General features: G+C 46.3%; 5 protein-coding genes across 5 annotated transcripts; 3 read left to right on the top strand and 2 right to left on the bottom strand.

The window, feature by feature from the left end:
* Window positions 1–1,336: 1,336 nt before the first annotated feature.
* GGS25DRAFT_529891 (alanine--glyoxylate aminotransferase) lies at window positions 1,337–3,263 on the bottom strand (the record flags this gene model as incomplete). The annotated part of the gene is made up of 4 exons (XM_049265326.1): window positions 2,624–3,263; window positions 1,920–2,545; window positions 1,487–1,845; window positions 1,337–1,420 (listed from the first exon to the last, which is right to left on the bottom strand). The coding sequence occupies exons 1-4, from the start codon at window positions 2,863–2,865 to the stop codon at window positions 1,337–1,339; spliced, it is 1,311 nt and encodes a 436-aa protein (XP_049118725.1). The 5' UTR covers window positions 2,866–3,263.
* A 494-nt stretch (window positions 3,264–3,757) lies between these two features.
* On the top strand, window positions 3,758–4,854 carry GGS25DRAFT_174901 (vacuolar protein sorting-associated protein). The gene is made up of 3 exons (XM_049256586.1): window positions 3,758–3,979; window positions 4,066–4,476; window positions 4,612–4,854. The coding sequence occupies exons 1-3, from the start codon at window positions 3,911–3,913 to the stop codon at window positions 4,738–4,740; spliced, it is 609 nt and encodes a 202-aa protein (XP_049118724.1). The 5' UTR covers window positions 3,758–3,910; the 3' UTR covers window positions 4,741–4,854.
* A 299-nt stretch (window positions 4,855–5,153) lies between these two features.
* Window positions 5,154–8,061, bottom strand: GGS25DRAFT_480770 (uncharacterized protein). Its single transcript, XM_049260112.1, has 3 exons — window positions 7,830–8,061; window positions 7,250–7,703; window positions 5,154–7,193 (listed from the first exon to the last, which is right to left on the bottom strand). The coding sequence occupies exons 1-3, from the start codon at window positions 7,876–7,878 to the stop codon at window positions 5,492–5,494; spliced, it is 2,205 nt and encodes a 734-aa protein (XP_049118723.1). The 5' UTR covers window positions 7,879–8,061; the 3' UTR covers window positions 5,154–5,491.
* Window positions 8,062–8,235: 174 nt separating this feature from the next.
* On the top strand, window positions 8,236–9,734 carry GGS25DRAFT_174888 (DASH complex subunit Dad2-domain-containing protein). Its single transcript, XM_049256585.1, has 3 exons — window positions 8,236–8,922; window positions 8,976–9,035; window positions 9,097–9,734. Exons 1-3 carry the CDS (start codon window positions 8,697–8,699, stop codon window positions 9,276–9,278), a joined length of 468 nt encoding a protein of 155 aa, XP_049118722.1. The 5' UTR covers window positions 8,236–8,696; the 3' UTR covers window positions 9,279–9,734.
* A 279-nt stretch (window positions 9,735–10,013) lies between these two features.
* Window positions 10,014–13,346, top strand: GGS25DRAFT_480768 (uncharacterized protein). The gene is made up of 2 exons (XM_049260111.1): window positions 10,014–10,962; window positions 11,052–13,346. The coding sequence occupies exons 1-2, from the start codon at window positions 10,494–10,496 to the stop codon at window positions 12,725–12,727; spliced, it is 2,145 nt and encodes a 714-aa protein (XP_049118721.1). The 5' UTR covers window positions 10,014–10,493; the 3' UTR covers window positions 12,728–13,346.
* The last annotated feature ends 96 nt before the right edge of the window (window positions 13,347–13,442 follow it).

Raw genomic sequence — 13,442 nt, 5'->3', positions numbered from 1 at the left:
ATTTAACATTTAAAAGAATTAAAATCTCAAGTGCGGTGCTCTTTGTTACTGGACCAAAAATAACATTGAAAAGCCGAATTCGTTCAATGTTGAAATACCATTTTTAGCCTTTCAATGCTGTTCAACAGTTCAATGTTGTTGCAACTTGAAGTACAGATATGTACGTATTTGTTGTACATGTATGATATATGATAGATCATAGAAGGCAACATTGAAACTCAATGCTACATATGTATTATAAATCAAAACTTCACTTACCAAATTTCACCGATGCTTCCGACTTGATACTTGCCTTCTCACGATGTTGCGTTCAATGTTTCTACATAAGGTAGGTAGGGTTTGCCTTTGATCGTGATAAACTGTACCTAAATTGTAGTAAAGACTTCCGAGTTCCTAATCAGTATGTATGCCTTACAAGAACATATGCAATCTTCGATATAATATGTACATACATGTGCATGTATTCGACATCTCTGATACTTGAAGTACATTTATACCTAGTACCTATGTAGATAAGTACCAAGAATCCAAGACCCATCGTCCTAGTTTACTGGTACCGAGGTATTAAAGGCAAGATTGAAGGTGGAAATTTATTCGATACGCCTTCTAAACCCCTCGGGATTTCTTTTTCCAAACGACCCTGCGACCACTATCACCATCCCGTTGCTTCTAGAGAACGGAGAACTATGGAGGCCACTATACCAACATGTCCCCGACATTGCCGGTCTTGTTAACTACCACTCTCTACATGTATGTAGATAGATCTATGTATGTATGTACGTAGGTACTAGGTACATATGTAGTGTTTGGCGAACGTACAACAGACTTCGATTTATCTTATTGAATGATAGCAGCAGTTTGTTTGGTTGCCTGGCTCGGGATCCCCAACGTAAGTTCCCGATGATATATGACAAGATCCTACCCAAGTGCCTAACCTACATATGTATGTAGCTTCTCCATACATCAATCGAGAAGCAAGTATGTAGTACTCATGGGTACATATTATCTCGTCTACATTGATGGCCAAAATTCGCACCCAATGGTTTACATACATGTATGTACTAAGTATGTATCACATGGCTAGAGGTACCTTGGATATCTATCATTCTTGATTTTCCGAGCCTCAAAGCCTCTACCTAGTCTAGGTACCCATAACCTCCATTTTCTTCCGGCGTGTTTACCATACAAGTATTTGTTTTTTATCATCTAAAAAAGAAAAATATGCAGATGATAAGGTATCCATTCTTTTAAGCCAATAATTATCATCATGGAGAATGGTAAACATGAGGTGAGACAGCCACTACGTTCGCACACCAACTTCAACCTACTGAAACGATTACGCCTTCTGATATCCGCAGTCGGCCAAACCGTTCTTCAACGCAGCGAGCGCCTTATCAATGTCAGTTCTGGCAGGGTCGGTCTGCTGCAGTTAGCTTCGATGTTCCCCAGTCATTATGATACAAACAAAGGTCTTATAGAAACATACCACGCTGACACCCATGTGCCCGAAACGCACATATTTTGCTGCGATCTCTTTATGAATGCCGCCAGCAAATACGACACCGCTCTTGGCAAGTTTGGGAAGCAAATCGGTAGCCTTGACAGTATCAGGTAGATAGATGGCTGTCATACCGTGCGCTTGATCGTCTGGGTTGGCGGCAACCTGTTTCAAGCCCAATTCTATTACGGTCTGCTTGATCTTGTCTGAAACCTCCCGGTGTCTAGCAAATCTTTCAGAGAGGGGCTTCGTGAGAATTTGAGATAACGCTGTGTGAAGAGCGTGGATAAGTTGTGGTGACGGGGTTGCAAAGTATGACGGCTTCTTTGCTTCGTAGTTTTGCATGACTGTGGGACAGGTTAGCATACATCGTCACTATTCTTCTTTTCTTCTTCTTCTTGGCTTCAGGGTACTGTCATACTGGGTGTCCAGTTCTTCATCGAAGCGAAGTACGATGCTGGCGGATTCTTTCTCGCCTTGAATGCGTCCATTGCCTTCCCGCTAAACATGGATATAGACAAGCCCGCAGGACAGCCAATGGCCTTCTGGCTTGCTGTTATGACGCCGTCAAGTTTCCACGCATCGAACTCAATCTCTTCGCTGGCCACACTGCAAACGCCATCCACGATGAGCAAGGTATCCGGTGACACACTCTGTACGGTTTCGGAAAGCTTCTGGAGCTCGCTCAACACACCGGTTGATGTATCGACATGGGTGACCGTGACCACCTTGTACTTCTTGCTCTTCAATGCCTTTTCGATCTCGGGTAGCTGGGGTCGGCTACCTACGGGGGCCTTGAGTATGTCGACATTCGCGCCGTAGACCTTGAGGCAGTCGGCAAAGCCATCGCTGAAGTAACCGGAGCTCAGAACCAGAACATCCTCACCCGCCTCGACAAGATTCGCTGCTACTAGATCCCAACCTAGAGTTCCTGACCCAGAGATGACGAATGGCTGCGAAGTCGAAGAGGTGGTCTGGAAGAGCTTGCGTAGCATGGATAAGGCTTCGCCAAAGGTATTAACGAAACCTGGGCCGACATGAGACTCGCTAATTAAGGTATGTTAGAGGTGATTATTATTGTTGTGTGCATATTTTATATGCTATGTGTAAGTAAGTATTACCAACCTATAATGGCTCATGGACTGTAGAACAGCATCATCAAACTCGATGGGGCCCGGGATGAGCAAGGTGGAGTGTTCGGGCTGAGACGACATATTCACGGACGGAGAGGAAGAGAAGCTACGGCGGTGAGTTGCAGTATTGAGAGTATTAGGAGTATGAGAAGTAGCTGATAAGTGTCGTGATATGATAGAAAGCCGGGCTGCGGGGTTGGAGTTAGAGGTTGTGCTGAGTAGACGGTGGGGCATCTCGCCGACCACAGCTCCGGCGACTCTCCGCAGCGTTGAGTAAGCCAGTTTTATGGATTGCTCGAGGGCAGCTGTTCCTCCCTCCAGGCCTAATTAATTAAATAATTAATTAAATTAATAGCGGGCACCTAGGTAATTGGTTGACCGTTGAACTCAAATTGTAGGTAGGCAGGTACAGACGAACAACATTCAAGTTAAAACTTGGCCCAGAGGATTACCCCGGGGTTCTATACTTTTATTAATCCCCTGTTTTCTAGAGGTGAACTGGTTAGACTCCCCCACTATTGGTAACACGCTTGCTGAGTATACCGAAGTCTCCGTATTCGGCTATATTTTAATATATTAAATTTATTCAAGGCTGAATCTAGACTGTAGTACCTATCATATAAAACGAAAACATTGAAAAAGCAGGATTTTTAATCATGTCATGGCACTGCTGTAGCTTGTATACCAACATAGATATGTATGTACTGCAGCTATACTATCGTAGATATTGCTGCGAGGTTATGTAAGTATCCATACTTTGAAGGTACCTAACTAGTAACTACGTAGTTGTGGCGCTGCGCTGCGCTAATAAGTGAATTTTAACATGGAGCTCTAAATTGCGGGGCTGGTAAAGCTCCCGGACCCTGACATGGACATCGGAGTTAAACGTCAGCCTCCAACAACATTGAAGGTACCTGCTGCACATATTATTGGCAAGAGATGATAGCTTGCTCAATACCTGCCTAGTACACATTGGGGTATCAAAATATACTTATATTCTACTGTACATCGAGGCTCAAACAGCAAAGAGCTTATACAATAATACTGGCGAACCTCCGAATTAGACGTATTACACCGCAACGTACATTCCTACCCGATCGCGCATCTCGAATCGCTATCGTCCATAACCGCTCGCCGAAGAAGTAGAACTGCGCAAGGTAGCGCTCTATTCTCAAACAAACGATCGATTGCCAATTGTCGACTGTCGTATACTTATTGACTGATCTACAACCTAATCTAACTCAGCAAACCTCGAAATCTCTAATAACTTCATAACCAAATGGCCTTCCTCATCCTCGTGATCGGGGACCTCCACATCCCCGACCGCGCCCTCGATATACCACAAAAGGTGCGACAACGTCCCTCTCCGCTCCCCCATATCCCCCCCTCCTACCTAAACTGGCGCTCTGCTTACCCTTGTTACCTCTCAAATAGTTTAAGAAACTCCTATCCCCCGGCAAGATCGGGCAGACGCTCTGCCTCGGCAACCTGACGGACAAGCACACGTACGAGTACCTGCGGTCGATCGCGCCGGACCTGAAGATCGTCAAGGGCCGCTTCGACGTCGAGGCCACCTCCCTGCCGCTGTCCCAGGTCGTCACCCACGGCTCCCTGCGCATCGGCTTCATCGAGGGCTTCACCCTCGTCTCCACCGAGCCCGACCTCCTCCTCGCCGAGGCCAACAAGCTCGACGTCGACGTCCTCTGCTGGGGCGGCACCCACCGCTTCGACGCCTTCGAGTACATGGACAAGTTTTTCGTCAACCCCGGGAGCGCCACCGGCGCCTACACCTCCGGCTGGACCCAGGACGGCGAGGACATGGTCCCCAGCTTCTGCTTGATGGATGTGAGTTGCGATCGCCCTGCCCTACAATCCGCCCCCTCCCTTGCGTCACGTTGCGCGTGTATTACCCGAACGAGGGAAGGAGACAAAGGAATCGTCCTTCTCACCACTTACTTACTAACCATCAAAACACCCCAGGTCCAAGGAATATCACTCACACTCTACGTCTACCAACTGAGGAAAGACGACAACGGGGTGGGGAACGTGGCCGTGGAGAAGGTCACTTACACAAAGCCTGTAGCACCCACAGGGGGGTCGTCGTCATAAATAAACAAATAAATTCACCGTAAGAAGAGAATAAGAGACTTAATAATATCTAGAATACCTACCAAACTGGGCCGGTTCATCACCATACACGAAGACGCGTTTGATGTATACCTACCTACCAAACCACTCACTCTCATAAATATAAGAGCTGGCCTCTTCCATGTACTTACCTTGCCTTAATCAACGACTAAAAGGCATCTTTAACATCTTGAAGACAATCTGGTAAATCACAACGCAACGAGAAAAGAAATCACTTTCTCTTTTTCTTTTCTTATGTTAAAAAAAAAAAGGGAGTATCTTAATCTGGTATCCAGGCCACACCGAAAAGTACAGTACGCCGTTGAGTATGATGTAGGTACCCTATGTACAATGCAGAACCGAACGCCCATCTCCCCCCCCCCCCTTTTTACATTAAAAAAGTTCATGACGAAAGAAACATAATAAAAAGTGTGAAGAAAAGGGAGGTTTTCATCATTTGCCCTCAGTCTTTTTCCAGTGATTGATTTATTCAGTCAGTATGCCAGCTTGTTCTCTTGCTTGCTCGTCCACTTCCTTTCTGATCCACCTGTTCGCCCGTCTCCATGCCTTCCTACCTGCTTCAATGCAGGCAGAATAGAAACATAAAGAAAAGAAAATCCCCTTATGCTCCTGAAGAAAATGATCGTGTGAATTCATTACCACCATGACCACGGAATGGTCTAGTGCGTTGCTCTTGGTCTCGGGTTTGCTTTTACTCGGCTCCACCCCCTCCTCATATCATCATGCTCCTACGTCTCGTCGCAGTCCGGTCTCGGGCCGCAGCGTCCGCTTCCGCAGACGAGGAGCTACCGAGGCTGTCCCCCTCCATAGAGTTATCATGTGCTGTGCTTTCCAAGTCCAATTTGGATTCCCTCGACGCTGTCATCGTAACTCTTCTCGTAGGCCGACTCTTCTCATGATGTTGCTGCCGCTGCGGCTGGTATTCAGGGTCCATATCCAAGTCCTCACGAACCATTGAGGACAGTCGTCTCGATCTCGATTTCCGGGCTCCTCGGATGTCACTCTTTTTTAAAATCTCATCGGCGTCCGGTGGGTGGCCGTTCTTCGAATCGTCTATCGGGGACGAGTGCGGCATGTCGTAAATATCCGATTCATTGTGGAATATCTTAGCCACCTCAGCCTCTCGCGCCGCAACCTCGTCTACGCGACGACCGGATGTTCGGCCAGAGCTCGATTTTAAAGCACCCCCGCTAGATGAAGATGAGGACTCAGCATCGGCTGCTCCTAATGTAGTTGTCATCGCAGAATTTCGCTTCCTTCGATCCATCACTACAGTGGTAGGTAGGTCATCCGAAGGGGAGGATCTCGGGTTCTTCCTGGCCAGGGGACTAGCCATGGCATCTGGAGTCGCCTTTGAAGCGCTCGCGACCGCGGGAAGTTCCTTCCATGACATTGGCTTCTCTTCAGATTTGATCGCGGATGATGGGGCAGAGGAGAACTCGTCTTTTTTCGAGTGGCTTGTTCGTCGGATTTGTTTGCCCTCCCCTGACACGGCGTCGAGTAGCTGTTTCGAGGGTCGGCGCATCTTGTCTCGGAGGTTCGGCTCGGCATAACTAACGGCAGCCCTAGCTCGACGACTGCCTCGCGATGTCTCTCTGGACGAGATATCTGCAGGAGGTGGAGTGTCTCTAACATCATCCCTCTGCATTGATTCCGGAGTCTCGGGTACAGCCAAGTTCGGTTCCGTGGTGGGTGTCTCAGTCTCAATGTCCACGTTCGCGACCGGTACTGGCTGTGGGGATTTCGGAACAGGTATCTCGATGGGCGGAGGATTCTTCTTTGCTCTGGGCTCCTCCTTCGCGGCTTCGTCTAACATGGGAGGCTTTGCGGCCTTCTTTGGAGACTTCAAAAACTCGTTGGAGCTCTTCGCACTTAGAGGTTTCCTCGGTGCTGTTGAGACGCCAGTCTTTTCCTTGATATCTTTTCGGTTTGCAGGGAGCTTGATCGGTCTATTGCTGATGGGTCGAGCTTTGAGGCTTGCGGTCTTCTCCGGTTGGTTCTTTGCAACCGAGGTAGTTTGAACAGGTTGCTTCGACACCACTTCATTCTCCTTCTCATCTTCCTCTCTCGATTTCCTCTTCAAGCCGGCCTTAACAGATTGATTAGGAGATGAAGGTTCAGTTGTGTCTCTTGTTCTTGCTTCATGCGAGTCATTCATAACCTTGGCAAAATCAATAGATTGTTCATTATTCTTTTCGTCCACTTTGGGGGCCGCGGGTGGCTCGCGTTTGGTCTGAGGTTCAGATGATGTCTTCTCAAGGGACGCGTAATCCGACTTCTTTGGCACAAGTCTTGCAGGTAGATCAATTTTAACCGGATCTTCATCCACGAAACTTGATAATACGGGCGGAGGTCCAAGGTCTGGAGAGTCGGTATCGTCGACGATAGAGCGCAACGCCATGATTTCATCCCGACTAAGTAAACCAATTAGCATGTCCTTCTTAGAACGGCTTTCGGGAAGGTGGCTTACCCTAGTGTCTCACGAGGACATGGTTTGTTTTCCCAGATGGGTGGCAATCTGCCTTCTTGAGCCGCAGCAGCCTCCAAGTCCTGCATAGAGCTCATTGTATCCCTTCGCTTCCATTCTGACATACTCGTGCGACCAATACTTGATCTGTGTTTTGCCTTCTTTGCTGATCTAGGTGATCGGCTCTTGGGTGTCGGCTCATGTCCTAGTCCGGCAAGCATAGCGCCCCATTCGGCAAGTTGCGCCTCCATTTTCTCCTTAATATCGAGGGCATGGTCGGCGATTCTCTGTGCTTTATTATCTTCTAACTCAGTTTGGAGTCGTAGTATTTGTCCGCGGAGGTCGAGATTCTCGGATAGTAGGCGAACACATTCATTCTCTAAACTACGAATTTTCAATGATTGGGTTGAATTTACGCGTGCGATGTCTCGATTCTGACGTAGAAACTTTCGGCGTACTGCAACAGTTATATCAGCTTTGTATGTTTATGGTTATGGTTATTATTATGATTATAATTATGGTGATGGTGATGAGGGGTGCTGAGTAGATGAGAGAATATGAGAAAATGTGACAGAAAACATACGCGTTTCTAGGCTGTCTGTTGACACCATTGGCTCGTTGAGTCGTGCCATTGTAGAAAATTCATGAGGTGGATATTTTTGAATAATTATCGCAATGTGACAGCTTGTTGATCATGTATGTATGGGATCTCGTAAGCGTGGAATGGGTTATCAAGGCAATTCCTTGAATAACCACAGCATACAAAATAATAGTGGTGTTTGATTAAATGCGGTGAAGAGATTCAAAAGTTTTGAACTGCGAAATGAGTTGGCAAGGTTAAAAGTTTGGGCCCATAAAAAAAGGGAGGATATCAACAAACTTCCGGATATGGTATAGTCTGTAGAGCTATGACCTACATATGCACTACATATGTATGTAGTACGGGATTTCTACGGTGATTCTAGTACTATGAGCCCGTTGCGCTGGCACCCACATGTGACTACACTAGACACGCTAAAAACATTTAAACGCTAACACGGCTAACACGTGGAAACTTACCTAGGTATTCATGCATATATCCGATAAAACTTGACATTTATCAGGCACTTAGACATTACATACACATATGTATGCAGTACTATGCACAAATGAGTCGTTAACTTTAAACAACGCTTCATTCTACGAACCTATCATTTCATGTTACCAACTATAGACATCTATTAATATCCATGATCACTATTAGTGGACTTGATTAATGCGACTCGCCAATTGCCTCGACATCACAGGCTTCTGTTAAACACACAGTACGAAGTAGTCAGTCTTGAGTTTCTCGACTTACGAATTACATAGTGCCAAAAGGCAGTCCACAAGACAGAGCACTCCAACAACGGTTCAGCCTATCTAGCCTTTATTCAACTATCCCTGACGTCAACAGACTCACAAATTCACAATGGCATTCCCCTCACGGACACTCCCTAGCCATATGCGCCAAGGTTCTACCTCAAGCAACCCTGGCGCTCCGTCTAGTGGACAGCCTTCCGCACTCCTAGCCAGAGTTAACGAGAAGAAGGCGGAGCTGGAGAATTTGAAGGAGCTACGAGAACTGAGCGCGGCTATGGCGAATCAGATGGAAGCCTTGGAGCAGAAACTGGCTACTCTATCCGATGGAACAGAAGGTGCGAGTAACTGAATAGACCTTTCAGTCATGCAACTGACTCAAATTTGATAGCAATTGCAACGGTGTTAGGTAACTGGCACAACGTTTTACGTGTCATTAACATGGCATCAGGTACGCCTATATTCAGATGTAAAGATCTAGGATGATCTTGCAGTACTGACTTCCTCTACAGCCAAAATACCTACCCCATCAAATCCACCAACTGCAGACGAGTCTGAACCAGAAGCCCAAGAGGAGGAAACATTACCTCTACCACAAACTCTAGTCCGAATACCGACGGACCATGCACCAGCCTTACAGGCTCAGGCCGAGGCTGTCATGGAAAATGAGGCCAACTCATCCTTGACACCCTGAGTAGGTATCTTTGTTGCAGGTGATAAGAAGGGATCTCAAAGAAAGCAATTACGTAGTGATGCTTACTTGCCGCCTCATCATTGACTTTATGATGTTTATGGACAATTATGTCGCATATACTTTCCAGTCGATATACATATGTATGAGTCGTAACCACTAATACATAACTACTCTTATGTACAAGTCTGAAATGGAGGAAGATGTCTGTGCTGCATTTCCTGCAAGGATATCTCGATTTAAAGAAAAAAGTGAAGTGGGGGAAAGATCGCGTCTATCTACGTCAGCTAGGCTCAGGGATCTTTTTCCCATAGCAACAGCTTAGTAAGAAACGCGATCAATCAGACGCGAAAGAAAAGACGGTTCATTGAGCTAAACTCACAATCAATTGTCGACTATCAAGTACAATCTATTGTGTACCCAGTAGACTACCAGTATGTAGTGCTTGCCTAATTAGTACTATGTACATGAACATCATCTATTAGACTATTAGACAGTTTAGACTACCTACCTAGGTACCTAGTAGTATTACATGTATCAGATGTACGATAAGTCGCATTACGCCATGGAGTAATAATAAAATAAAAACTTCCTTCGGCGAGACTTCCGAAACATGAAAAAAGGAAAAAGGAAAAGGAAAATCGGCCAAAAGGGTAGGTAATAGTAAGTAAGTGCTACTCATATAAAGTCACACTCATGCAAGCCGAATCACGTACATGTAGGTTACTATACCTAGTACCTACCTACCTACCTACCCGGGTACCTACATTATTGCCTCAATACTAGGTACATTATCTTATTTTATTTCAATAAGTTATCCCTTACGCAACTTTGTTCAACAATACTCTTCCATCGTAACATAATAAATACTAGTCAGGGCTGTTCTCTCTTTTTCTTTCAAGGACAGGATATCAAGACATTCAATTCAATAATTCAGTAACAAACCCCGCTACTACTTTTTGATAGACGCTACACTTTATGATCATCAACTTCCCCGTGCTTCACAGTTCACTCTCTGGCCCGGGATTCGTTAATAACTGGCCTGTGCCTAGCTGTGCCTAGCTAAGTAATAACGTTACATAGCAATAACTCATCAAACCCTTGCGTTAACTTGCGTTAACTTACAAGCATTGACCCCTGAGCCCTGCGACCCCAGCTGCCTCACTTTTGGTTCCCGTATATTACTGGTCAATTGTATCCAATCCAAGTTCAGGAAAAATGGCTCCTATCCCATCTCGAATTCCATCTCGATTATTCCCTTCTGAGATCTTTAGCGATACAAGTTCTTGCTCTTGCGAAGACGATAGTATTTCTCACGATAACTTGAATAATCTCGATTCAGTCTCCTCTACACTTCGTAGCCTTTCTATTCCTCAACTACTCAATCGTCAATCAACAGATCAACCCACTAGATGCACCGAAGATTCCTTGACTACTCGTCTAGATTCATTGACTGCTCGTCTGAGTAACCTCTGCATAGACAACACTACACCTCGTGGATCCAACTCGAATGATAACCCCAAAAACCAGACTCGACGCCGCTTGACAAGACCAGCAATCACGCCCAGCACCTTCGAAACACTTGAAACCGTTCTCGAGGACGAGATACAATGCGCTTCTAAACTTGCACCAAAGATCGTTTCGAACGAAATCGAGGTACAAGGTGTCTTCCAACTTCCAACCCCAGGTACGGGCCGCTAAAGGAAAAAAAACGAGCATCCATGTACCTTATGTGTTGCACTTAATTCTGGTATACTAATTTTATGCTTCTAATAGGAGAGAAATTCGCAGATCACCCTTTAGTTGCAATCGCCCGTAAAGGTGTAGGCTCAGCTCAAGAGCAGCTCGCAAAGCACCGTAGCGGTTGGTTTGAAGGCATACTTTCTACTAAGGTGCCCATTGAGTCCCCCACTTCGGAGTCCAACGTCGCTTCAGAGTTCACGGACCTGCATTGTGGCTTCAACCTCTTGCCCATTCAAGATAGCGCCGAGTCTCAAAATCCGGATAAGGCTCCCAACCCGATCAGTTTCACAATCTTATTAACACCTTTAGCTCCGGGCGAAGAGTTGTTAGTAGATACCGAAGAGGATACAGACGAAGAAAATATGGCTCTTGCAGAACCAGCGAAGGGACTAGAGGTGTCATCAGCAGCATCTGCTCAGCCTACCTCAACACCGGTTAGTCCAGCGAGCGAAAGGGGAATGCATCTAAAGTTAGATACTACTCCCTCGAGACAATCTGCAAAACCTATCGCTAGAATCGAAGATTCCGTTCAAGCGCTTGATGAACTTGAAGACCAGCTAGAAGCTTTTGACGAGGCCGCTCTTTTCAGAAGAATTATTTCCCCCGATGCCGGTGATGTAAGAAGCAAATCGATAACCCATTCATTATCTGTGGCGACCGCTGGAGTTAAGCGAGCTACGACGCCACAGCCAAAGCGAAGCACTCCATCTAGGGCCGATTCTGCTTTTCTAAGTATCCAGTCATCCAGTGAGCCACGTCGTACTATACGTAAATCAGCGTCTATGATCTTCCTCGACCCTCCAAAGCTAGGGACCGAGGGCAAGCTCGTAAATCAGGGGCCAGCAAGAAAGCTCCCCAGCAAGGGTATAGCAAGTCTAAATCCGCCAAAGCAGCAACCCAAATCAGTCAAAAAACTGACTGTTCCGACTTTTGAACTGCCTGGGGATGAGGTCGCTCGGAAACTGAAAGAGAAGCGCGAGGCACGTGTCTCGACGCAGATCGCCGCCGAACAAGCGATAAAGCCGACTGTATCAAGCCTCCGACGCGCCAAGTCAGCAAGACCCCCAACACGACCGAATTTCGAGTTACCGGGCGAGGCTATCTCCCGTCGTAAGCGCGAGGAACGTGAAGCGCAGCTGAAGGCTCAAGAGGAAGAAGAGAAGAAGAGGCGAGAGTTTAAGGCAAGGCCTATTCGTTCTAGTGCGCTGCCTAGTACTTTCCCTCGTGAGACGATCGCGAGTCGAGCACGGCAGAACAAAAAGCAGTTGGTAGAGAACTCGCTTTATCAGGCCCCGCTAAGCCCAAACAAACCTCCATCTACCGCTTCTTCTACCAACTCAGCATCACGCTCCCCTTTGTCGAAGGCCAACAACCAATCTCAACCACGTGGTCGCGGACTCCACCCTGAGCCCTTTGGAATGCAATCGAGTAGAGCTACCTCGAGCTCAACAGTGGGGAGCATGAGCGGCCAGCGAAGCCCGGTGTCGACGGAAGAAGTACAACAACAGCGACTCCGCGGCCAGGAGATATACAAGCGAGACAATTCGTGGAGTGGCGACCGTGAACGTGAGAAACGTGAGCGTGAAGCCCTGGCTAAGCTCGCAAGAGAAGAGGCTGCCGAACGATCCCGGCAGAGGGGTCGTGAGTGGGCGGCTAAGCAAGCAAAGAAGAGAATGACGGTTGCCTCGTATCATGATATCATGGCGTAATCACTTGCTCGCTCACTCGCGAGGGTAGGAAACCTCGTCATTTAAGCTATGATTGTGCTTCGGGTTGGGTTGGAGTTGTCAGTGTGGTGGCTGGCGTTGTATTATTCTATGCATTTGCATAGGTACTATATTTTGTATTGGGGTGGTGAACAGGGTAGCGCCGAGTCTGGCGTTTTACAGGAAAAGGTCTATATACCCTTTGTGTCATGGGTGCTACGCATCATCCCCTTCTCCCCCTTTTTCTTGCTTCTGTCTTTTCTTGTTTCTTGCTTTTTGTTTTTTGTTTTTTGTTTTTGTTTTGTTTTTTTATGTTGTTTTACGGATTCATTTTCCATTCGATAGGGCATTACCCGGGCACTTACTACTTACCAAACATAGTCGTCTTTCTTGTTTTTCTTCTTGACTTTGCAATTGGGCCCTCATTCTGTTAGTTGTTGGTTTGTTTGTATTATTCGTTGTACAACACGATAACTTCGATAACTAGGTACTCTTATAGTATTGATTCAAGGGGAATATAACCCCTTTTTTGCTAAAAAAAAAAAAGGGAAATATTAGAAATGAAGTCTATCAAAATAATATTTGGATAGAGATTGGTGAAATGATGAGATTTATTATAGGGTTATTCATCAATGTCTATATTAGCCACTTGCGTGTCTATTTACTGATATGTATTACCTAGTACTTACGGAGTACCTACCTAGGTACCTACTCCTGG

This window comes from Hypoxylon fragiforme (assembly GCF_022984875.1).
Source record: "Hypoxylon fragiforme strain CBS 206.31 chromosome Unknown GGS25scaffold_3, whole genome shotgun sequence".
NCBI lineage: Eukaryota > Fungi > Ascomycota > Sordariomycetes > Xylariales > Hypoxylaceae > Hypoxylon > Hypoxylon fragiforme.
This window is presented reverse-complemented; position numbering and strand designations above follow the sequence as displayed.